General features: G+C 39.4%; 2 protein-coding genes and 1 pseudogene across 2 annotated transcripts; all 3 read left to right on the top strand.

Annotated features, from left to right (window-relative positions):
• The first annotated feature begins 13,131 nt into the window (after positions 1–13,131).
• LOC112723256 (phospholipase A I-like) lies at positions 13,132–20,802 on the top strand (annotated as a pseudogene).
• Positions 20,803–22,169: 1,367 nt separating this feature from the next.
• On the top strand, positions 22,170–22,511 carry LOC112723259 (uncharacterized). The gene has a single exon (XM_072206212.1). It carries the CDS (start codon positions 22,170–22,172, stop codon positions 22,509–22,511), a length of 342 nt encoding a protein of 113 aa, XP_072062313.1.
• A 521-nt stretch (positions 22,512–23,032) lies between these two features.
• LOC112723257 (cardiolipin synthase (CMP-forming)) lies at positions 23,033–26,216 on the top strand. Its single transcript, XM_025774529.3, has 8 exons — positions 23,033–23,903; positions 23,983–24,049; positions 24,133–24,207; positions 24,287–24,338; positions 24,881–24,966; positions 25,052–25,126; positions 25,417–25,511; positions 25,596–26,216. Exons 1-8 carry the CDS (start codon positions 23,416–23,418, stop codon positions 25,684–25,686), a joined length of 1,029 nt encoding a protein of 342 aa, XP_025630314.1. The 5' UTR covers positions 23,033–23,415; the 3' UTR covers positions 25,687–26,216.
• Positions 26,217–26,238: the final 22 nt, after the last annotated feature.

A 26,238-nucleotide genomic window follows, 5' to 3' on the forward strand; every position in this document is an offset into this window, starting at 1 on the left:
TTGAGATGAGTTTGGTGAAAATTGATTAACAGAATGTAAATTTCAGAGAATTGTAAATTGCTGAAAGTAAATTGGCAGAAACTTAAATGGCAAGAAACTTAAATTGCATGAAAAATAAATTGCAGGAAATGTAAAGGGCTTTGGGTGCAGGGAAATTAAAGAGGCAGTAAACCAAAGTACTCAAAGTGAACTCAAGGACAATTAATAGAAAGAAAAATTCATCAGGGATTGGAGGTATCATAATCTATCATGAATCAAATAAATCTCAACTTCTTTCTCAATCATATGAATAGATCTACGGCGGATTGAAATTGATTGGATCCCAATTCCTTGGCAATCCAATCTCTCTAATCACAATCAATCTTGCCAATTCCTTGATCTAATTGTCATGAGAAGAGGTTAAGCATTTTCTCTCATCCATAAGCCACACAAACTCTCTAGATCTCAATTCCTCCCGAATGGTGTTGATCAAGAGAGTTGCGAGAAACAGAGCTTCAGTTCTAATTTCCATGATTCCCCTTCCGAGGCTCACGTGGAAATTCACAGATTCAAACCCCCTTCCGGAGTGAATGAATCTCAATCAAAACGGAAGTTATTTCTTAGCTATACAGATGAATTGAGAAGAAGAAGATGTTCACTTAATCATGTGAATTAAAATAGAGCTCCTCCCCCTAATGAATTGGGGTTCAGTGGATCTTAGCTCAAAGAATAAGTGTAGAGAAACTAAATTGGTAGAAAGTAAATTGGTAGAGAGGCAAAGATGCAGGGAATTTAAATTACATAGAAATTAAACTCAGCTCAAGCAAACTCAAATGTAAAATTTCAAAAGAGAAGTGTAAGAAAATGGAAATTGCATAAACCAAGCTAAATTTAATTACAACTAAAATTTAAAAGTGCAGTAAAGAAAAAGAAATTCTAAGCTAAGCTCTCTACCAGAACCATCTATCCTACTCCTACTCTTACTACCCAAGCCCCCTTAATTCTACCAGAGAGCCTCCTATTTATACTCTCTTTCTCTTCTTGAATTGGGTCTGCATTGTACTTGGATGTGGAGATGCTTTGTTGCTTCTGAACCTCTGTTTTTCTATTGTCTTCATCCAATCATGCGTGCTCCCTTCCATGGCAAGTTGTATGTTGGTGGATCACCGTTGTCAATGGCTACCATATGTTCTCTCAGTGAAAATTATCCAACTACGGTTTTTGTAGGGCTAATCATCTGTCGGTTCTCACTTGTGTCGGAATAGGATACATTTATCCTTTTGCACACTGTCACTACGCCCAACATTCGCGAGTTTGAAGCTCGTCACAGTCATCTCCTCCCAGATCCTACTCGAAATACCACAGACAAGGTTTAGTGTAAAACCCGATTAATTAACGGCTAATTAACCCATAAATGAGAATTTATTCTAGAAAGCCAAAAATATGATTTTTATGGCTAAATGTGATAGAGGAGATTGAGACAAGAATTTCGGTACCAATTTTATAGATTTCGGACCAAGATTGGACCGAACGGGCCAAACCGGGCCAACTGGACCCAAATTGGGCCCTTGGCCCAACTAAACTAAACCAAAACCCTAGTTTTCAGCACTCTCTCTCCTCACACAACACTAATACACGCTGAAAATTGAAGAGAGGGGAGGAAGAACACTCTCTCAAGTTCTATCTCTCCCTTGATCTTCAAACCACCATAACTTTTGATCTAGAGCTCCGATCGCTGCACCATTTGCGACCACGCGTTCACCGCGGAGAGCTCTACAAAACCCATATAACCAATTTTGAGGTAAGCCACGTTTTGTTCTTCGAAATTCCAGCCTTGTTTTCGAGTTTTATGAGCAAAAATGTTGAGATTTTGAGCTCTTTGATGTTATAGGACCCAACTCTCTTGAAGGAGAAGGTTAATCTTGTCTCCTTGGACCTTGGGTGTGGTAAGATTCTCAACCCTAGTGTAATTTGTTGTTCTATGATGTTTGGGTATTGAGATGTTGTGTATGGGTATGATGATTGTGGCTTAGGTTGTGTATGTGTGAATATTGGAGCTTGATTGGTGATATTGAAAAGCTTGAAGAGGGTTTGGTGGTGAAAAATCCGTTCTTGAAGGTGTTGAGACCTTGAGAGCTTGAGGAAAAAGTGGTTTGGAAGTGCTCCGGTTGAGCTTGGGAAATCGGCTAAGGTATGGTCTCGGTTTCCCCTATCTAATATGTAATGTGGTAGGAAATACTTAGGCTAGAGGCCCTAAGATAGGCATTGAATGGTTGATGTTATTGAATGGTTGATATATATGATGTGGTCATATATGTGATGATGATTATTGATGCCTTAATGGTATGATGTATGAGAAATATGCATGTTGTGATATATGCTTGATGATTAGTTATGGTTGAAATTGTGGATGGAACCATGTTGATGGTGAGTATGATATTGATTGTGTACAACGATGATTTATTGGAATTGGTGTTGTTGGAAATTGGCGTGAGGAAGAGTATATGATATGTCAATGTGTTTGAGTTTGAGCCACTTGGGTGAAGTGGGTTAAAATGATGAGATAGTGATTTTGGTAAATTGAGATAATGTGTCAATGTGTGAGTTGAGGAGGCTTGATGTTGAGTTTGATATATTTTGTTTGATTTCAAAGAAAAGGGATGAAATTGGCATGTTTTGGTTGATTTTGAAAAGAGTTGGAAATGACTTGTTTTGAAAATGGCACCTTGTGGTTTTGTATGAAAAACATGGTTTTTGGGCATACTGTGACGGGACATAACTTGAACTCCGGATCTCTGTTTTGAGCCAAATCTATTTAGAAATGAAATTGGATCCGGGATGTCCATGCTGTTCAGAGAACAGGTGAAAAATGATTTAAAATGAGGAAGCTATGTCCGTCGGAAGATTGGGGGTTGAATCTGTGAATTCTGCAGCTTTTAACTTAGAAAAATTTTAGCAGAATAATCCCCCGCGCGTAGGCGCACCTGGCGCGTACGCGCCGTTCTTCCAGAAAGCGCCATCCACGCGTATGCGTGGTGTGCGCGGGCGCGCCGATGTGCTGCACCCAATGCCAGCCATTTTCCCGAGAGTTGTGCCAGAAATTGTGCCTGGGGCACGAAAGCACCCACGCGTACGCGTGGCGGACGCGTACGCGTCGCTTGGCTATTTTTCAATCCACGCGTTGGCGTGCATGACGCATACGCGTCGATGAGTTTTGTGGCCATCCACGCGTGCGCGTGGAGTGCGCGTACGCGTGGTCCTGTTTTCATCCCAAAGTTGATTTTTGAGTTTTAAAAGCCAAATCTCATACTTCTAAGCCTCCGATCTCACCATTTATGTCTTAAATCATTATGATATGCCTAGAAATGAGAAAAGGAGCTAGGGGATGTGGTAACTTGCGAGTGAAGCAAGGGAAAAATGAATGATCAATGAGGATAAAGCATGATTATGTGAGATGCGGAGGATGGTGGTGGAAGTGCTTGTTATGCCATGGGCCGAAAGGCCGTAATTGTTGATGAATTGGCTGGTTATGGATTTAACCGTGAGCCGGATGGCTAGATTATTACCGTGTTACGGCGGAGCCATGATTATGGCTAAGTATAAATGCATATATGCTGTTGAATGAATTGTGAATGTTGCACTTCCACTGTTGGAGATGAGAGTTTCCTTGGAAGGAAGCAGTGGCTAGCCACCACGTGCTCCAGGTTGAGACTCGAAGCTCTTTTGACCCTATGTCGTAAGTGTGGCCGGGCACTGTGAAAGACCCGGATGAGCTCGCCCCCGTAAATATTCACCAGTGAGGGTGATGGATATGGATCATGATTATGATCAAGTTTATGATGAGTATAACTCGAGTTGGGGATGCGCGACAGAGGGACAGTCCAATGGTTAGCTACCAGGACTTGTCGGGTTGGCTCTATAACCGACAGATGATATCATCAGCCACTAGGGACAGGCATTCATCATATGCATACTATGTGAATTGATTGAGATTGCCTATTTGACTGCATATTACCTGCTATTTGTCTAAATGCCTTACTTGTTCCTATTTGTATATCTCTTGTTTGATATAACTGTGTTTGCTACATTATGCTCCTGCTGGTGGTTGGGAGGTCTGAAGGGATTGGAAAGGGAAGTATTATTTTAGACTGAAGAATCTTTAGTCAGATGCCCTTTATGGTTTAGCTTGTTTATTAGCTTTGATATTATCTGGAGGAAGTTCTAGGATTGCCTTCGGCTTTCCTCTATTATTATGTATTATATATGTGGAAGCTGTTACCATGCTGGGGACCTCTAGTTCTCACCCATGCAGATTTTGTGGTTTTCAGATGCAGGACGTGAGGTTTCCCGCTGAGGCATGCTGGAGACTTCTAGATTTGCGAAGATCCTTGTTCTCGGGGCTATGTTTTGGTTTATATGTTTTGCTTAGATTCTTTTATCTCCATTAAATAATACGAACTGTGATGACTCCTCTTATGGGAGATTTTGGAGAATAGGTTTCTGTATTTGTGTCCCTTTGGGTTTCCTTTGGGGTTTTCCTTATTTTATTATATGTATATATTGCTATGCTCGGACCGGTTATCTTCGCAGCCGGATTTTGAGTCTTGATATTCCTGTTTTTGACACTCCTTTGTATATATATAATCTCGCGTTGGTTTATCCTTGTTCGTTACGTTATCGATCGGAATGTTGCGCTTTCGAGTTGCGATTTTTGTTTACCCCTTTTTCTACAAAGGCTCCTAGTTATAATCAATCATTCATACTACTATACGTACTAAATTTTTTATTTTAGAGGTCGTAATACCTTGCCATCTCTGAATTATGACTTAAGCATAAGACTCTGTATGGTAGGGTGTTACATTTAGACTTTCTGGATCTCAATAATGCTGCCAATTGGTTCTAGCTTATACCACAAAGGTTCTAATGTCATGAATTCAAATGCTCTGTTGTCAGGAGAGACGATTCAGATTCGTGGATCAGAGATCCAAGAGATTATACTCCAGCTGTCGTCCAATGACTACGTTGAACATCATGTAGACCACTTGTGGTTGTCAGGCACGCGGATCTTGGCTAAGCGAGTAACGAAGATAGTGGGTGATTGTCACGGGTCACCCTTCATTCTGACTTAACTGAATTAAGTATGAGAGTATATCTTGGAGAAGAAGTAGGCGTGAATTGAATAGAAAAATAATAGTACTTGCATTAATTCATGAGGATTAGCAGAGCTCCTCACCTTAATCTATGAGGTGTAGAAACTCCACTATAGGAAAATACATAAGAAAGAAAGGTCTAGGCATGGCCTAATGGCCAGCCTCCCCTAAAGTCGATCAAAAGATCAAAAGATGATCCAAAAGATGAAATACAATAGTTAAAAGTGCTATTTATACTAAGCTAGTAACCTAGGGTTTACAGAAAATGAGTAACTAAGTGCAGATAGTGCAAAAATTCACTTTCGGAGCCCACTTGGTGTGTGCTTGGGCTGAGTATTGAGCTTTACACGTGCATAGGCCATTCTTGGAGTTAAACGCCAGCTTGGATGCCAGTTTGGGCGCTTAACTCCAGTTCTGGTGCCAGTTCTGGCGTTTTACGCCAGAAAAAGTTCTCTGGTGGGCGTTTGAACGCCAGTTTGGGCCAACAAATCCCGGGCAAAGTAAATACCATTATACATTTCTGGAAATCCCAAGATGTCTACTTTCCAATGCAATTCAGAGCGCAACAATTGGGCTTCTGTAGCTCCAAAAAATCCACTTCGAGTGCAGGGAGGTCAGAATCCAACAGCATCTGCAGTCCTTTCTCAGCCTCTGAATAAGATTTTTGCTCAAGTCCATAAATTTCAGCCAGAAAACACCTTAAATTACAAAAAAACACACAAACTCATAGTAAAGTCCAAAAATGTGATTTTTGAATAAAAACTAATAAAAATATAATAAAAGGTAACTAAAACAAACTAAAAACTATGTAAAAATAATGCCAAAAAGCGTATAAATTATCCACTCATCACAACACCAAACTTAAATTTTTGCTTGTCCCCAAGCAACCAAAACCAAAATAGGATAAAAAGATGAGAATATACAGTAAATTTCAAAACATCAATGAATCTTAGTTTCAATTAGATGAGCGGACTAGTAGCTTTTTGCTTATGAACAGTTTTGGCATCTCACTTTATCCTTTGAAGTTCATAATGATTGGCATCCATAGGAACTCAGAATTCAGATAGTGTTATTGATTCTCCTAGTTTAGCATGTTAATTCTTGAACACAGCTACTTTATGAGTCTTGGTCGTGGCCCTAAGCATTTTGTTTTCCAGTATTACCACCGGATACATAAATGCCACAGACACATAACTGGGTGAACCTTTTCAGATTGTGACTCAGCTTTGCTAGAGTCCCCAGTTAGAGGTGTCCAGAGTTCTTAAGCACACTCTTTTGCTTTGGATCACGACTTTAACTACTCAGTCTCAAGCTTTTCACTTGGACCTTCATGACACAAGCACATGGTAAGGGACAGCTTGATTTTACCACTTAGGCCAGGATTTTATTCCTTTGGGCCCTCCTATCCATTAATGCTCAAAATCTTGGATCCTTTTTACACTTGTCTTTTAGTTTAAAGGGTTATTGGCTTTTTTTGCTTGCTTTTTCTTTTTATTTATTTTTTGCCATTTTTTTATGCAAGCTTTGTGTTTTTCACTGCTTTTTCTTGTTTCAAGAATCAATTTTATGATTTTCAGATTATCAATAACATTTCTCTTTTTTCATTATTCTTTCCGGAGCCAACAATTTTAACATTCATAAACTTCACTATAAAAAATATACACTGTTCAAGCATTCATTCAGAAAACAAAAAGTATTGCCACCACATCAAAATAATTAAACTAAATTCAAGATAGAGTTCGAAATTCATGTACTTCTTTTTTCTTTTTCAAAAAATATTTTTCATTTAAGAAAGGCGAAAGATTCATTAAACATTCATAGCTTTAAGACATAGACACTAAACACTAATGATCATGTAATAAAGACACAAACATAGATAAAACATAAAGCATAAAAAATCGAAAAACAGAAAAATAAGAACAAGGAAATTAAAGAACGGGTCCACCTTAGTGATGACGGCTAGTTCTTCCTCTTGAAAATCCTATAGAGTGCTTTAGCTCCTCAATATCTCTTCCTTGCCTTTGTTGCTCCTCCCTCATGGATCTTTGGTCCTCTCTGATTTCATGGAGGATAATAGAGTGCTCTTGGTGCTCCATCCTTATTTGCTCCATATTGGAACTCAAATCTCGTAAAGAGGTGTTGAGTTGCTCCTAATAGCTGTGTAGAGGAAAATGCATCCCTTGAGGCATCTCAGGGATTTCTTGATGAGGGACTTCCTCATGCTCTTGTTGAGGTCCATGAGTGGGCTTTCTTATTTGCTCCATCCTTTTTTCTAGTGATGGGCTTTTGAGATGAATCTCTCGATCTCCCATGACTCGATGTTGGAAGCAACTGCCTTCCCTTTCCTCTTCCTAGAGGTTTCTCCGGCCTTAGGTGCCATTAATGATTATGGAAAAACAAAAAGCAGAGCTTTTTTTCACACCAAACTTAAAAGGTTTGTTCATCCTTGAGCAAAAGAAGAAAGAAAGGATTAGAGAAAAAAGAGATGGAGGAGATGGAGGTGTGTGAATGATTCGGCTAAGGGGGTTTTAGGTGGTTATGATGTGTGAAAATGAAGAAGTATAGAAGTAGAGTGCAGAAGGAATTCTTGTAATAGGGGTTGAGTTTGGGAGGGAGATGGTTTGAATTTGATAACAATAAACATCTTTTTTTTTTAAATTTAAATAAAAAGTTTGGTACCGAAGTTTTCGCATTTTGCAGAAGAGACGACCATTGCTTCCCTTCCTTCGAGTGTAGTTAACCGAATTCAAATTCAAATGCGCTGCCTAATGTTTAATATTTTGCTAGCTTGTATTCCAAGTTTTTATAATTTAGAAAAAGAAACAATTAAATGCTGAAACATCGTTGAAACTTAAAAGACTTAAAAAGTAGGATTGGTCAGTGATTTTCTGCGAGTGAATATCCCATTCGGCCCCTGACAATTATCTCGAAAGGACAACGAGACCCTCAAGAAAAAAAAACACCCAATCCAGCTCCTGATAAATTTTTTTTGAGACTGATTAGCTCCTGTGCCAAAAAAAATAACATTAATTTTTTTTTGGCACAGGGGCCTCATTGTCCTTTCACGGTAATTGTCAGGGACCGAGTTGGATTTTTTTTTTGTCAGGAGCCGGGTATGCGCGACAGAGGGACAGTCCAATGGTTAGCTACCAGGACTTGTCGGGTTGGCTCTATAACCGACAGATGATATCATCAGCCACTAGGGACAGGCATTCATCATATGCATACTATGTGAATTGATTGAGATTGCCTATTTGACTGCATATTAGCTGCTATTTGTCTAAATGCCTTACTTGTTCCTATTTGTATATCTCTTGTTTGATATAACTGTGTTTGCTACATTATGCTCCTGCTGGTGGTTGGGAGGTCTGAAGGGATTGGAAAGGAAAGTATTATTTTAGACTGAAGAATCTTTAGTCAGATGCCCTTTATGGTTTAGCTTGTTTATAAGCTTTGATATTATCTGGAGGAAGTTCTAGGATTGCTTTCTGCTTTCCTCTATTATTATGTATTATATATGTGGAAGCTGTTACCATGCTAGGGACCTCTGGTTCTCACCCATGCGGATTTTGTGGTTTTCAGATGCAGGACGTGAGGTTTCCCACTGAGACATGCTGGAGACTTCTAGATTTGCGAAGATCCTTGTTCTCGGGGCTATGTTTTGGTTTATATGTTTTGCTTAGATACTTTTATCTCCATTAAATAATACGAACTGTGATGACTCCTCTTATGGGAGATTTTGGAGAATAGGTTTCTGTATTTGTGTCCCTATGGGTTTCCTTTGGGGTTTTCCTTATTTTATTATATGTATATATTGCTATGCTCGGACCGGTTATCTTCGCAGCCGGATTTTGAGTCTTGATATTCCTGTTTTTGACACTCCTTTGTATATATATAATCTCGCATTGGTTTATCCTTGTTCGTTACGTTATTGATCGGAGTGTTGCGCTTTCGAGTTGCGATTTTTGTTTACCCCTTTTTCTACAAAGGCTCCTAGTTATAATCAATCATTCATACTACTATACGTACTAAATTTTTTATTTTAGAGGTCGTAATACCTTGCCATCTCTGAATTATGACTTAAGCATAAGACTCTGTATGGTAGGGTGTTACATTATGGTATCAGAGCAGTTCGTTCCTGTAGAGCCTGAGGGATCGACTGACTATGCTTCTGTGCATTCTCTGTGTGTGTGTTATGTGCTATTAGTATATCTGCTTGATATAATTGGCATAAACGTTCATGAGCATGCATTTGGGACTTTGAAGCACTAGACTTCCGATATTGAGACTGATCAACTTAATATCGATTGTTTGGTGTGTATAGGAACCAGATGGCGCCTTGTGGACGCGGTAGAGGTCATGTGAGAGGTCATACGAATGCTCGTGCGCCGGAGAATAACCCTAATGACCCGGTGAACTTTATGACTGCGTTGGAGAACATGGTTGCTGCTATGCAAGCCACTGCTGAGGCTCTTGGTCAATAGATGAACAACCATGGTAATAATAGAGGTGGAGCTCAGGGCCCGATGACACTGGCAAACTTTTTGAAGGTTAATCCACCTAAGTTCAAGGGAACTACTAGGCCGACTGAAGCTGATACATGGTTTCAGGCTATGGAACGAGCACTGCAAGCGCAGGTGGTACCTGAAGGGCAGCGTGTCGAGTTTGCTACCTATATGCTCACCGGTGAAGCGTCGCATTGGTGGCAAGGAATCCGACGCCTCCTGCAGCAGGGTGATGATTATATCACCTGGGATGTCTTCCAAGAGGAGTTCTATAAGAAGTACTTTCTGACTTCTGCTAGGACGGCCAAGGAGCTTGAATTATTATAGCTGAAGCAGGGTACTATGTCCGTATCAAAGTATACCAACAAGTTTGAAGAGCTGTTCAGGTTCTCTCGTATGTGTCAAGGGACTCCGATGGAATATGAGGAATGGAAGTGTGTTAAGTATGAAGGAGGACTTCGGAGTGATATTTTCAGTTCAGTGGGACCAATGGAGATTAGGACTTTCTCCGAGTTGGTAAACAAGTGTAGGGTTGCTGAAGAGTGTGTAAAGAGGGAAACCGCTGAGAGAGGAAGTCACAAAGGATCATTCCTACAAAACCGAGTGAAGAGCTTTGCACCTAGAGGTCCGTCTTTCAAGCGGGGAGGTTCCTTTAGGAGGCCCAACAACAACAACTCCCAAGAAAAGAAGTTTGGGATTTAGCCTCAGAATGATCAAGCTTGTACTAGATGTGGGAGTCACCATTCGGGAGCACCATGCAAGGCCGGATGGGGTTTGTGCTACAATTGTGGAAAGGCGGGGCATAAAGCCGCAAGTTGTCCGGAGAGGCAGAAGCAAGGTACTGGGAAGGCACAACAGACTGGTCGGGTGTTCACTACTTCAGCTGTAGGTGCTGAGGGATCTGAGACACTTATTCGAGGTAACTGTGAAATGGGTGGTCAAACTTTAAATGCTTTATTTGATTCGGGAGCATCGCATTCATTCATTGCATTTGAGAAAGCCCATGAGTTAGGATTGAAGATTGTAACCTTAGGTTATGATCTAAGAGTGTACAATGCTACCCATGAAGCCATGGTAACTAGGCTAGGATGCCCGAAAGTTTCCTTTAGGTTCAAGCAGCGCGATTTTGTTCATAATTTAGTCTGCTTGCCGATGATCGGTCTTGATCTTATCTTGGGATTGGACTGGTTATCCGAGAACCATGTCCTGCTTGATTGTTCTACAAAGTCGGTATACTTTATGCCTGAGGATACAGAAGGGTCGGTCGTGGTGAATAATTATTACTTGAATTTGATGGTGGTGAACTGTTCTGGAACTGAATGTCTGGGTATCCTGTTGTTAACCGCGGGTGTTTCGGGTGATGATCAAAGGTTGGAATAGATTCCGGTTGTGTGTGAGTTTCCGAAAGTGTTTCCCGATAATATTGATGAGTTTCCACCTAACCGAGAGGTTGAGTTTGCTATTGAGTTGGTGCCTGGGGCGGGACCAATCTCAAGTGCTCCTTATAGGATGTCACCATTAGAGATGGACGAGCTAAAGTCTCAGTTAGAGGATTTGTTGGGTAAGAATTTTATCCGACCAAGTGTCTCTCCATGGGGTGCTCTAGTGTTACTGGTAAAGAAGAAAGATGGGAGTATGCGGCTCTGTGTGGATTACAGGCGGCTGAACAAGGTCACAATAAAGAATAAGTACCCATTGCCGATAATTGATGATCTCATGGATCAGTTACAAGGAGCTGGGGTTTTCTCCAAGATCGATTTGCGATTCGGTTATCACCAGATAAGGGTGAGGGGTGAGGATATCCCTAAGACCGCTTTCAGGACTCGATATGGTCATTACGAGTACACTGTAATGTCTTTTGGGTTGACAAACGCTCCAGCAGTATTCATGGATTACATGAATAGAGTTTTCCGTCCGTTTCTGGATAAATTCGTTGTTGTCTTCATTGACGACATACTGATTTACTCCAAGACTGAAGAAGAGCATGCGGAACATTTGAGGACCGTGTTACAGATTCTAAAGGAGAAGAAACTTTATGCAAAACTGTCTAAGTGTGAGTTTTGGAAGAGTGAGGTGAAGTTTTTGGGTCACGTGGTGAGTAAAAAGGGAATAGCCATAGATCCAACTAAGGTGGAGGCTGTGATGGATTGGAAGCAACCAACCACCATAACAGAGATAAGGATTTTTCTGGGCTTAGCTGGCTATTACCGAAGGTTTATCAAGGGCTTTTCACAAATAGCTTTGCCAATGACAAAGTTGACCCGCAAAGACACTCCGTTTGTTTGGACTCCTGAGTGCAAGGAGAGCTTTCAGACTTTGAAGAAAAAGTTGACCACTGCACCTGTGTTAGTGTTACCTGAGCCGAACGAGCCATTTGAGGTGTACTGTGATGCCTCATTGAAGGGTCTAGGGTGCGTGCTGATGCAGCATCATAATGTGGTGGTGTATGCCTCACGGCAGTTGAGACCGCATAAAGTCAATTATCCTACGCACGATTTGGAACTTGCTGCGGTCGTGTTTACGCTAAAGGTGTGGAGGCATTACCTCTATGGGGTTAAGTTCCAAGTTTTCTCTGATCATAAGAGCTTGAAGTACCTCTTTGATCAGAAAGAGCTTAATATGAGGCAAATGAGGTGGATGGAATTATTGAAGGACTACGACTTTGAGTTGAATTACCATCCGGGAAAGGCGAATGTAGTGGCGGATACGTTAAGCCGGAAGTCGTTATATGCGGCTTGGATGATGCTTCAAGAGGAGAAGTTACTCAAGGGATTCGAGAGTCTAAAAATTGGTACTCGAGAAGTATCCGGAATTTTGCGTTTGAGCCGATTAGAAATCTCAAGTGATTTTAAGTCCGAACTCCTAAAGGCTCATCAAAATGATGAAGCGTTATGGAAGGTGTTACCGGCTATTGAGCAAGGAAAACATTGGAGAGTGTCGGAAGAAAAAGATGGGTTATGGAGATTCAAGTGTAGGATCATTGTGCCGGATGTTGGCACTTTGAGGCAAGATATTTTGAAAGAGGCACACAAAAGCGGATTCTCCATTCACCCGGAAAGTACTAAGATGTACCATGATCTAAAAGCGATGTTTTGGTGGCCGCGTATGAAAAATGATGTGGCGGAATATGTTTCAAAGTGCTTAACTTGTCAAAAGGTAAAGATTGAACATCAAAAACCTGCCGGGATGTTGCAACCTTTAGAGATTCCACAATGGAAGTGGGAAAGTATTGCAATGGACTTTGTGTCGGGATTGCCAAGGACTAGGGCTGGTTTTGATGCTATCTGGGTGATTGTGGACCGACTGACGAAGTCAGCTCACTTTTTCTGCGAGTGAATATCCCATTCGGCCCCTGACAATTATCTCGAAAGGACAACGAGACCCTCAAGAAAAAAAAACACTCAATCCAGCTCCTGGCCTCATTGTCCTTTCACGGTAATTGTCAGGGACCGAGTTGGATTTTTTTTTATCAGGAGCCGGGGTTAAAATTTTTTTTTGTCAAGAGCCTCGTTGTCTTTCGAAATAGTTGTCAGGGCTGATTTGGGTTTTTCTCATTTTCTGCCGAACATTGCCGCTTCAAAATTCATTCTGAGATTATCGTTTCGTTGAATCATCAATAACCAATTTCGGCATTTGGAATTCAGCAATAATCGGATTCGAATTCTGTGTAAGAACCAGCAACGTAATTTCGGTTTCCTTCACCGATTCGCGATGGCATAACTGAATCCCCGAATCGGCGGTTGCGATCCTCAACAATGTCTTGGGGATTGGGATGGAAGAGGCCGTCGGAGATTTTCCGACTCACTCTCAACTATGGCAACGACGATCTGACGGAAAATCTCGGCCGCGACTCGAGCACGTACCATTCGGCCTCGTCTTCGACGTCTTCGTCATTCTCCTCTTCTCCTACCGCCTTGAAGGATCAGGAGCTAGGGTTCCGCATTGAATTGGATTGGTCGGCAACGGAGGATGAGGAGCAGGCAGCGCTGAAGCTTCAGTCGCAGCTCATGGTGGCTCTGCCGATGACGCAGGACACCGTGGTGGTGGAACTGAGGCCTCGGGATCCGGAAGATGATGCATATAATACTGTGAATTTGGATATGAAGGTTGTGAAGAAGAGAGATCCTCTCAGGGCGGTCACGATGATCAAGGCTGTTGGCTCCGGCCAGCAGAGCGATGGCACCGGTGTTTTGATTCGATTGTTTCGCTCTGATTTGTCGTCTCCTCCTGAAGCGTCCCCGCTTCCACCGCGAGTTGCTGATTACGGCGACCATTGGAAGAGTTTTTCGGTGCTCACAATTTCCGGCTGTGGCTTGTCAGTGAGTATTTGTTATTGCAAGTCTCTTGTCAAGTTATATTTTAAAAAATTTCCATAAAATATTTGAAGACAATAATATGGTGGTTTTATTTTGCTTCTCTTCAGTACTAATAAAATAATAGTGCAAATATGTTTGCCTGTCTTATTTTATTCTACTTGTTTAATCCTGTGCTCAGAAAGCTCCTTAAATTTTATGATTTTATTGGAAGTCATCTAGTTGAGTTGTTTGTAACAAGTCATGCACAGGTATTTCCAGTAGAGCTTACTCGGTTGCCAAATTTGGAGAAACTTTATCTTGATAACAACAAGCTAACTGTCTTGCCACCTGAGCTTGGGGAGCTTAGACGCTTAAAAGTGCTATCCGCTGACAACAACATGCTTGTCTCGGTGCCTGGTAAGCTTTTAATTGTCCGAATTATTTCCATGGAAAGATAGCAATTCACTAGTAACTTTTTATCGCTGTACTTAGAAGAACTGTATGAAGTTTTTAGGATCATCTACAAACTATACTTTAATCACTGCGCTACATTGCCTTAAAGTAACTAAAGTAACAAGCCATGCTAGATATGTTGTGAAGCTCTAGTCTGAACGCAAACATAGAAAGCACAAATGAAATGCAAGCTCTAGCCCTCCTCTTTATCAATGCATTCAAAAAAAAAATCAAGGACTGTATCTGATGTCCAGTCCTATATAGCATATATAAATTACATCTTCCCTAAAGTAACTTGGTCTTAAGGATTAACATTTCTCGCAAAAATGCTCATTTAACATCCCCTGCGCCCCCCCCCCCCCCGGCCATTTTCTTTTCTCAAATATTAATTTTCTTTTGGGTTTTCAATCAGTGGAACTGAGACAGTGTGTGCAGTTGGTTGAATTGTCACTGGAATACAACAAGCTTGTTCGGCCTCTTCTTGATTTCAGGTTATTTATTTATTTATTAGCTGAGAACCTATGAAGTTGTTTAGGCTCCAAGTAATCTTATTGTTTGACATATGGCAGGGCTATGGCTGAGTTACGGGTTCTAAGGCTATTTGGAAATCCTCTTGAGTTTCTTCCAGAAATTTTGCCACTCAGAAAACTTCGGCACCTTACTCTTGCAAACATTAGGGTTGTAGCAGATGAAAAATTGAGATCAGTGAATGTGGAAATAGAGGTAATATTTCTCCAACTACCTAGACTAATACCTGGCAGTGACAATATTCTCTTAATAACATTTAATGTATTTCAGTCAAACATGTTTTTTCCTTGTCATTGCAGATGGAAAACAGTTCTTATTTTGTAGCATCCAGGCATAAGCTCAGTGCCGCATTCTCTCTTATATTCCGTTTTTCTTCATGTCATCACCCGTTACTGGCGTCAGCACTAGGAAAGATAATGCAAGATGAAGGAAATAGAGTTTTTGTTGGTAAAGATGAGAATGCAGTGCGGCAGCTTATAAGTATGATAACTAGTGACAACTGTCATGTGGTATGTTTTAAAAGGTTTAAACATTATGGGTTCTTTTATCTATTCTACTGCCATCGGTGGCGTGATCATTCTCAATATTTACAGGTTGGACAAGCATGCTCTGCTCTTTCAGCCCTTGCCTCTGATGATTCTGTTGCATTGCAGCTGATGAGAGCGGACATCATGAGACCAATTGGAACAGTTCTCAAATCTGCTTGCCGGGAAGACTTAATATCTGTATTGCAAGTTGTGGTCAAGTTGGCTTTCACATCTAATACTGTGGCTGAGAAGATGTTGACCAAAGATGTTTTGAAATCTTTGAAAATTTTATGCGCCCATAAAGATCCAGAGGCATGTTTGTTTCTTTTTTGATATAACTGTTTGATTCATTTGGTTATGGTTCTTGATTTTATAATTTACATTTCTTTAGGTACAAAAGCTAGCTCTTTTAGCTGTTGGGAATTTGGCCTTCAGTCTGGAGAATCGTCAAATACTTGTTACTTCTGAAAGTTTACGAGAGCTTCTCTTACGCCTGGCTGTTGTAACTGAACCGCGTGTTTATAAAGCTGCAGCTCGTGCTTTGGCAATTCTTGGTTTGTTCTGGATGTAAAATTATCCATATATTCTAAGATGTTCTATCCCAATAATAAGCTTCTTCATGTTATGGTTTTGTAGGAGAGAATGAAAATCTAAGGCGTGCTATAAGAGGGAGAAAAGTGGCAAAGCAAGGCCTTCGCATACTCTCAATGGATGGAGGTGGAATGAAAGGTCTAGCAACTGTAAAAATGTTAAGGGAAATTGAGAAGGGTACCGGAAAACGAATACATGAGTTGTTTGATTTAATATGTGGCACATCCACAGGTGGTATGCTCGCTGTTGCCCTTGGTATTAAGTTAATGACTTTGGAAGAATGTGAAGATATATACAAAAATCTAGGTTAGGGTGTTTCTTAAGAATCAACATGCACTACTTTGCTAATTGGTCTGTTTATTTTCCTGCAATTCTAGAATCTAGATAAACTGATTCAATGACATTTTTAAACAGGGAAGCTTGTTTTTGCTGAGCCTTCTCCCAAGGAGAATGAATCAGCAACTTGGAGGGAAAAGTTAGATCAACTCTATAAGAGTTCATCACAGAGTTTTAGAGTTGTTGTTCATGGATCAAAAGTATGCACTTTTGAATTTTCATTGGCAAATTATTATTATTATTATTATTATTATTATTATTATTATTATTATTATTATTATTTCCCAAAGTTTATGTTATGAAATAATTTTTACATTTGAAGGAGTTCATAGTTCATTCCTTTGCCCGAAGTTGTTTGCTTTGTATAGTTTATATAGCCATGTCAATCAACTATTTCTATTTTTACCCTAAAAGAGAATCATGACTTAATTGTCTTGCAGCACGGTGCAGATCTGTATGAGAGCTTATTGAAGGAAATGTGCGCTGATGAGGATGGTGATCTATTGATAGATTCTGCTGTGAAAAATGTGCCCAAAGTTTTTGTTGTGTCAACCTTGGTGAGCATGATGCCTGCACAGCCTTTCATATTTCGCAACTATCAGGTATGAGGCCTAATATTTTCATTGCTGTCTATTGTGGCTATTGGCCTACAATTGTTTGTGGCTGTTAATGTATTATTTCTTAATAATCTTTCATTATCTTGCCTCCTATGTCTTTACTTCTATCTAAATTGCAGTACCCTACTGGTACACCGGAGGTGACTCTTGCAATGTCAGAAAGCTCTGGGGTCGTATTAGTGTCACCTACAGATGCACAAGTTGGCTATACTTATAAGCGCAGTGCATTCATTGGAAGTTGTAAGCATCAAATATGGAAGGCTATCAGAGCTTCCTCAGCTGCTCCTTATTATCTTGATGATTTCTCAGATGGTACTGAATGCTCTGTTATTGTTTACATCAGTTGGTTGTATTTAAGTTTTCATTATTGACATGTCTTCTCATCCTGGAATGTGACTTAAGATGTAAACCGCTGGCAAGATGGGGCAATAGTAGCAAACAATCCAACAATTTTTGCCATAAGAGAAGCACAACTTCTGTGGCCCGACACAAAAATTGACTGTCTGGTTTCTGTAGGGTGTGGTGATGTTCCACCAAGGGTAATTACTCTTCTCTGTTTTGGTTCTGCAATATATTCAGTATTCGTGAAAGAAGATCAAGGGTTTTGATGATTATTTTAATGGCACACTTGCTTTTTTAGTTTTGTCGACATAAAAACCAGACAGAATGTGATTAGTAATTTCAATTTTAGAGGGTATGTCATTGACAATTAAGCATAGTTAATATTTGATTGTCAAACACTTATGCTGTTTTAGATGCGAAAAGGTGGTTGGCGGTATCTGGACACTGGACAGGTGTTGATAGAGAGTTCATGCTCTGTTGACCGGGTGGAGGAAGCTTTAAGTACATTGCTACCTATGCTTCCTGAGATACAGTATTTTTCGTTTCAATCCAGGTATTGTGCTTGTGTTTTGGACTTTGCACTTTGCAGTGCTGGAATGGAAGAATCTTTCTACCAATCTTATTACCATGAATTTTCATCAATTTGCTATTCTACTTCAGTTTTTATTTTCTTTCCTTTTTCCTGGGTAGATAGAGAAATATCTTTAGACAGGACCGATTCTTGACAAGTAGCTTCACTTCTCAAGAAATGATCTTGTGGTTTTCCTTGCAGTTGATGAACGTTGTGATATGGAACTTGATGCAACAGATCCAACTATCTGGCTGAAGTTGGAATCTTGCGTTGAAGAATACATAGAAAAGAATCGTCAGGCATTTCTTGGAAATGCCTGCGAGAGATTGCTTCTTCCTTCTCAGCATGACCGGAAGTGGTTAGAAAATTTGAGATCCAAATCATCCCTGACAAATGAGTCTAATGAGGGTATAGTTGCTTATGTATTGTCTTTTCTGTAAGGTTTGACTTCCCTCGACCCCCTTAAAATTTAAGATTTTTTATTTTCTATTTTTATCAGGTAACAGTAGTCCCACTTTAGGGTGGAGGCGTAATGTACTACTTGTTGAAGCTTCACACAGTCCAGATTCCGGAAGTGTGATTAACCATGCCCGGGTGCTAGAGTCATTTTGTGCTCGTAACGGAATAAGATTTTCCCTTATGCGCGGTTTGTCTGTCTGAGACTCTAAAGAAAGTGCCATCGCCAACAAATCTATCTCCATATGCATCTCCTGTTTTCCCTTCTAGCCCACGTCGGTATAGTCCTGATTCTCAGAGGATTGGACGGATTGATCTGGTCCCCGCTTTAAGTTTAGACAGTCAATTAGGAAAACCAACTACATCACCTCCAGTTTCTCCTCGAGGACTTAGACTGCTATCTTCACCTGTCAGACAATTGCACGACAAATTGCAAAATACACCACAAGTGGGTGTTGTACATTTGGCTCTTCAGAGTAACTCAGATGGCTTGATAATGAGGTTTTTGTTATTATTTTTAATGTTTTTCTATTCATGATCACCTTTTATTCTTCTATATGTGGATGGAAGCATGATGTTACTGGCTTTTCATTTAGCTGGCACAATGATGTATTTGTGGTTGCTGAACCTGGAGAGCTTGCTACGAAGTTTGTAGAAAGTGTTAAACTCAGTTTGTTGTCAACAATGAGAAATCACCGCAGAAAGGGAGCAGCTCTCCTGGCCAATATAGTCACTGTTTCTGATCTTGTTGCCTTCAAGTCTTATTTCCACATAGGAGGCATTGTCCACCGCTATCTAGGCTGTCAAACCATAGTATGTTTTCTTCACCTTATCCTTTGCATAACTTCTTAAAATCAACTTAGTGCATCCATTAGAAAATTGAGTTTGGATATCTTTATGAAGGTTGTGGAAGATGATCGAGAAATTAGTTCATATACGTTTCGTAGGACTGTACCGTCTATGCAACTATCAGCGAACGATGTAAGATGGATGGTATGTGCATTGCTTTCACTTTCATTTTCATATTGTCATTATATTTGTCACTTTTATGTTTACGAAGTTTGAGGTCTTTAAGGGCAACTGTCACATTATGTTGTGCTGGGCCTGGGACAGCTTTCTTATAGCTTAATATGCCTTTGATATTAATTCATTAATTATTAAAAAGGGGGTATTTTGAGCAATCCCCTCTGGATATAAGTCTACCATGACATGAGCTCGGGCTGATTTTGGTAAAGCATCTGTACTGTGTGAGTCAGTAGAATTTAATTTTGTACAGCCATAATTTCGACCATTATGGTGAATGTTTCTATGAGCCAAACGTTTATCTTTTGGCATACTTTTCCCAGATGCAGTGGAGTTTGTGCTGTGTGATATGTGTGTTCCACTGCATAACCACACTTTCACCGGGGTAGCTACTAGCTACAGGGAGGGAGCAGATAAATTGCTAACCATTTTTAAATTAGAGGAATGTAGGCCATCAGAATTTATGTTTTTGGCCATTACTTAGCCATTAATATTTAAAAATATGGAATAAAGTACGTTGTTGAATTACTAGATTAAAGGAACTAGACTAAATAAATTGAGTTGATGGTTAGGTGATGACCAAAAGTCATAAATTCAGATGGCCCCGTAGATTTCTTTTTAAATTATGTTGTGTCATATATTGGAAAATTTCCAACTAGTTTACATTTTGTACATTCTAACTGGTGCTCTGCATAGGTTGGAGCTTGGAGAGACAGAATCATAATATGCACAGGGACATATGGACCTACTCCTGCTCTTGTTAAGGCCTTTATGGATGGCGGTGCCAAAGCTGTTGTATGTCCTTCAAATGAACCCCCACTGTCTCAGGTGACCTTTGATGATAACGGAGAGTTGAATGTGATGGAAAATGGAAGGTTTGAACTTGGAGAGGATGAAGGGGATGATGATGTCACACCCGCCAGTCCAGAAAGTGACTGGGAAGATAGTGACGTGGAGAAAAACGGGACCAAGATCTCATCATTATTTGACAATGATGAAGAGGAACTGTCACAATTTATCTGTGAGTTGTATAAATCATTGTTCAGGGAGGGTGCTAGTGTCCTTGTTGCTTTCCAAGAAGCTCTGGCCTCGCATCGAAGATTGGGGTATGCGTGCCATCTCCCCAGTATAGATTAATTTGTTTAATTATTTTTAATAAAACTAATTATAATGATAATAAGATATTAGCATGACATGAACGGTTATAATAAATACAAACACAGATGAAATATACATCAACCCATGTACAGAGGATGCGAAGCATCTGTGGAGTTGGAGACATGATCCTGTAGAATTACATTCTACATTCAATTTTGACGCTGGTTAAGATGTTCTTAGATGCAATTGTTCAAATACTCCTGGTAAAGCTTTGCTAGCCAGATCGTCTGTAATTAAAGTACTCTTATAAATACTGGCTAAACTTTTTACATGTTCCATAGCAAATCGTTTCTATTTTCGGAAGAACCTTTTTATCAAACAAAGGTTGCTGTCCTTCTCCAACCTCCATCAGTTCCTACATAGACACCTTGGAGCATATTAATAATACGGAAAAAATCCTCTAAAGACGAGGAGAATTGTAAATTGATAAAATAATTTAAGAGTGATTAGACTATCAAATTTTCACTTTACTAAGTTCTTCACTTTAGAGGAGGTTGATCCTAATAATATATATATTTTTTCCAAACATCATAATCAAATTGCTGACACAGAATTTCAGATACTAGAGATTGTTGAACACGTTACTTGTTATACTATAGGAAAATTATCTGGTGTACCGGGGAACATTGATGTTTCAGTTGTTTTAACCGTTGATTTCAATTAATATATATTATATATATCTTTTATAATTAAGATCAACGGTTAAAACAACTGGAACATCGGTGTTCCCAGTACACCTGATAACCTTCCTATACTATATTTACTTCTGATTTACTTGGGTCTTAAATTACTTGCATGTGTAACGGAAATAAATTTTTTCAATTTTTTTTAACAATTGAGAGAACATTAAAAAGTTAAAGATCACACTTTATTCTCTCAACTTTTTTTAATAATTAATTTTCGTGGCTTTAACATGAGTGTCCTATTCCATTACCAGCTGACTAATATTATTTCTGTCATTGAGGTGAATAAATGTGCAAAATGTTCATCTTTTTAGCAAAACAATGTGCATAATTTTAATTTTCAAATTAATAGAATAATAAACAACAATTATTGATAGAAAAAGAATCTTGAAAGTTGAAAATTGAAATAGTGGGGATATTATGATTATGAGCAAACACAGCAGGACCCTCGTACCCAAAAAGGATACGACAAGACAGCGAAAGATCAATCTCTTCCCCTTTCCTTTAGCCAAGGCATGATTGGCGGAAGGTAACTTGGATCAGCACACATAAATAATGAAATCATTATTAAGTTGAGCGCCGTAGACTGTAGTAGTCTCAACTCTCAACTCTAATACAGCAAATCTTTTTTATGATTTTTACGGTAAAAACAACACAGCCAATTTCTTATGATTATCAGTAATTCTTGTACTTAGGACTTGTGTCCATTAGAAGCAAGCTATTATAGTCTCAGAAGTCAAAGGGTAAAGCATGATGCCCGTAACACAAGCGAGTTTCCCAATCATGGAAGCTCTTGCTTTTCATAAAGCTTTTTATCGTCTACAATAGTGGTAATAAGGGATGATCAAAAGGGGATGCTTCTATTGAAACTGAAACTTAGAGAACCATGACACAATTTTCTTCATATAGAAATAAATTAAACCTCCTTCAGTAGAACCAAATTCTCACATAGAATATGTCTGCTCCTGCAGCTCCAGTTGCTATAGGCACAAGAGGCACTATTGAATCTCTTGTAAAGAAGGAAATTGAGTACTTCACAAAGTTTGATTTAGATAAACGAGGGACTTCACATAAGCCTCATCAGCCACACCTCGTGGACATGGTTTCCACCACGTTCAGGACTAGTTTCTGGGTGTTGCTAATGATAGGGAAGAAGAGGAAGCGAAGAAGCACAAATGGGTTCCTCCCAAGAATGTGTTCTGTTTCACAAGTGGCAGAAAGCAATATTCCAATGAACAGAATTCCTGGTTACAACTACAGGATCCTCAAGAACGATATCGATAACTTGCAACTCTGATTGACTTTCTGCATTACATGCGATGAAGCATGCATGCATGTTCATCTTATGTTTGTCACGTGTTGTTATCACATTGAGCCATTTTCTTGTTATCTTGAGCTTCATGTATTTCTATTTCTCTGCAATCTCGTTGGTGTTTTGGGACGGCCAAGAAGAAAAATGAATAATCAGATCATATCATAGGACAGGGAAGGAATGCCATGCCTGTTGATTAATGAATCTTGCGTTTATGTGACCAATTTGTATTCAATATTCATCAAACCTAATACTAAACAACGCATGAACTATAAATGATTTATTATACATGCTCATAATTGCTGGCATGAATATGCTTTCAGCTTAGAGTTTCCCCAATCAAATATTTTTATCCTTTATTCCAAAGCTTTTTAAATATCATTTACTACATACTTATAAATTATAATTAAGAGAAAGAGATTATTGTCCATTTCAGGTGAGAGCAACAAGCCAACAACCACAATTGATTATAAATTTAAAAAGAAAATGTAACAAATATATTTCTTATGTTTTCTGTTTATGAACAATTGTTTTCTTTTTCTTTTTACTTACAAAAGAATAAGAAAAATTATTTTTTTATAAAGTTAATCCAAACGAATATTTAATTAAAAAAAATACATTCCAATCCTTATCCTTTAGGCCTTTTTGTTTTTGGCATGCTTCCTCGGACCCGAACGACTCTGCGTTTTGATCAACCAGGGGAGAAAACGACTTCCCGTTCAGGTGGAAAAGTCACAAATTCAACGTGGAAGAAGAAGAAGCGCGTATTTGAATCAACCTCCGACATTTGCTTCAACTAGCAACAACGCACGTATCTCTCTCTTCTGTACTCTTAAACCCAAAACCCCCGAATTTTCTTGTCTTTTCAGCTCAAAATGATTCGATAACAATGGTTCTCTTCAGATCCCTAAAATTAATTCTCAATAACAACGAAACCAAGAACAAAGCTCGAACCTTTGTGACCTCAACAACCGCAATCCCATTGTGGCCATCGTACGCTCCTCTCCGCAACAGTTACAGCAACAACACCACCAACAACCACCCACTCTTCAGCACTTCGCCGCTCAGGTTTGTCTCTCCGTTTCGGTTTCAGCGGCGGCCTTGCCCTCTCTTCCTGAGCTGGCCGCCATGGAAGCTCTCACAGTCCGCCACACCTCTTTACCTCCGCGCAAACGCTGTCGTTTTTCCCAAAGTCCAGAACCCCTTGGATTTGCTTCGCCGCCGCCGGACCAATCCCTTGCCGCCGCTCCATTTGCTCGATCGGGTTGACCAGAATCCGGACCGGTCCTCCTCCACTAACAGCCTATTCGATAGCTTCGTCAATACTCCCAATTTCATCTCCTTCTCTCGATTAATTTCGGGTCCTTTTCTTGGATGGTAAGTATACCCTTTCCGTTCCAAAAGAAAAAAAAAATGATATTTTTCATAATGCTTTGTTTGATTGGGAATTGTGTAGGATGATCATGAATGAGATGTATACTTCAGCAATGGTCGGGTTGGCAATATCTGGTGCCAGTGATTGGGTATGAATATTGAAAAGTAATCATTTTTGACATGATAAGCATGATTATATTTATGTTCTGATTTATGGTATGGTTGATTGTAGCTGGATGGATACGTGGCTAGGAAGATGAAGATTGATTCTGTAGTAGGTTCCTACCTTGATCCCCTTGCTGACAAGGTAAAAGCCTCTATCTGCTCAAGTGTCATTGCAGAATTTGTGTGCATTTTGATAATCTGTTTTCCAATTCGTGGTGCAGGTTCTTATTGCTTGTGTCGCTCTTGCAATGGTGCATCAAGATTTACTGCATCGTGAGTGGTTATAGACTCTCTGATCCCTCTATTTTATGTAACCTTCTTCAATTTTCGAATGATAATGGTTAATGGCTTGGCTTAGGTATTTGTGATTTTGTGATGATTAATGAAGAGTGAGATGCTAAAAGGAAGGTAGTAGGGATAAGCCTCATCCTCATTTTGTGTTATTAATATACCATAGAAGCCCTTCAACCTTATAATGTCCCATGCCTAGTTCCAAAAGTGATATCAGATATTGTGACTAGCTGTTTATTTGTATAGTAATTGGTGCAGCAATGGTTTATGTTTCCTTGTAATTATATGCTGCTTGGGCTTGATGACTCTTGTGGCTGGAAAATGTGTGCGCAAGCATTTTATTTTCAGACAATCGTTGCATCATTTAGCATTTATGTTTAGAGAACATACATATATACACACAATTTATGTTTATGTGTGTTGAATAACTTTATGCATTTATGTTTAGACAATTGTTGCATTATTTTGTATACATTAGGTATATATGTGGTGTTGAACATGTCTTTTTGTTCTCTTTTTTGAAGCTGCACTTGTTGGTATTGTTGTGTTCCGAGATGTCTTCCTTGTTGGTGGTGCAGTATATTTGAGAGCAAGTAGTTTGGGTTGGAAGGTGAGAACAATTTAGATCTTAAGTTTTCCATTTGCTTGATTATTATCTAATCTGCTAGATGAAACATTCATTTTGTACTTCTCAGTGGAAAAGCTGGTCTGATTTCGTTAACCTTGATGGGACATCCCGCCAAAAGATTGAACCACTCTTTATAAGCAAGGTAAGTGTTATAGATGCGGGAGTTTATTTGCTCTGCATGCTGTTGGACCTTGAGTTCATACTAACTTATGTATATTAGTTTTATGACTTTAACTTTATGGTGTGGCTCTGCGTAGTTGAAGTTAGGATTAAGATTGAGGCGTGCAAATATAGAACATTTGTGTGTTCCCCAAACCAATTTGTCTGTTAACTTATGCTGCATCTCAAAAGGTTTATATATCAGAGTAGATCTATCTATGAATTTTCCTTCTGCCTATCCTGTTTATTTAGGAAGAATACCAATGTTAACAGGTGAATACAGTGCTCCAATTAGCATTAGTTGCTGCAGCCCTTCTGCAACCAGAGTTTGGAACACTAGAAACTCAATCATACATTAATTATTTGAGGTAATTAAGCTATCATTTGTTTATTTATTTATGCCTTTGTAGCATGCCTTCCCAGATTGTTAATTCACCCATGTCCTGCTGCAGCTATTTAGTGGCTTCAACAACAATTGCATCTTCGGCATCTTATGGAGCACAGTATCTTAGGAGTTCCGTGATAGTTTCAAAGTCGGTCTAGTTGATGTTTCGTTGAAGCCAAGGATCATGAAGCATCCTGCACTCTGGTGCTGCAGAGGGATGATAGATGGAACAGAGTGAATTATGGTAATATTAGGCCGAGTTTGCTTTCACTTTTCATAGACTGGCTTCTGGGTTAAGGATACAGTTTCAACAAAGTGGCTGACCAATGTTCATCACAAGAAAATCAACCTCATTGTCTGGTCTTGAATTTTTAGCAACTTTTGATTTTTTTTTCATTTTTGACTCTCCCGTCCTCTTTTGTTATAGTGCTAACGTTATCTGGTGAGGAGACAATTTAACTAGAGACAGGTGTTAATAATTCTACCGTGAAACATCACTCGCTACAATTCGATTGTAGACGTGCTAGTTTTCCTATGAAAAATAAAGCAAGTAAACCCCTTAGAATAAATGACTATTTGTACTCATGAAAGATGATAACGCTGACATATGTACCTATGATAGATCGAAATTGATCTTGTACCCACAAGAGTTGTCCTCTGTGTGATAAAAATACCCTATTTTGGTTAAGTGTTTGCTTCATTATTATTCG

Source organism: Arachis hypogaea, chromosome 11, assembly GCF_003086295.3.
Source record: "Arachis hypogaea cultivar Tifrunner chromosome 11, arahy.Tifrunner.gnm2.J5K5, whole genome shotgun sequence".
NCBI classification, from domain to species: Eukaryota; Viridiplantae; Streptophyta; class Magnoliopsida; order Fabales; family Fabaceae; genus Arachis; species Arachis hypogaea.

What these genes read in the sequence shown, in the direction of transcription:
- LOC112723259 (XM_072206212.1), top strand. Translation starts at nt 22,170, where the DNA reads ATGTCTGCTCCTGCAGCTCCAGTTGCTATAGGCACAAGAGGCACTATT.
- LOC112723257 (XM_025774529.3), top strand. Translation starts at nt 23,416, where the DNA reads ATGGTTCTCTTCAGATCCCTAAAATTAATTCTCAATAACAACGAAACC. An exon ending in TCGGGTCCTTTTCTTGGATG is followed by an intron (nt 23,904 to 23,982) that starts GTAAGTATACCC and finishes GGAATTGTGTAG; the next exon opens with GATGATCATGAATGAGATGT. An exon ending in GCATCAAGATTTACTGCATC is followed by an intron (nt 24,339 to 24,880) that starts GTGAGTGGTTAT and finishes TCTTTTTTGAAG; the next exon opens with CTGCACTTGTTGGTATTGTT.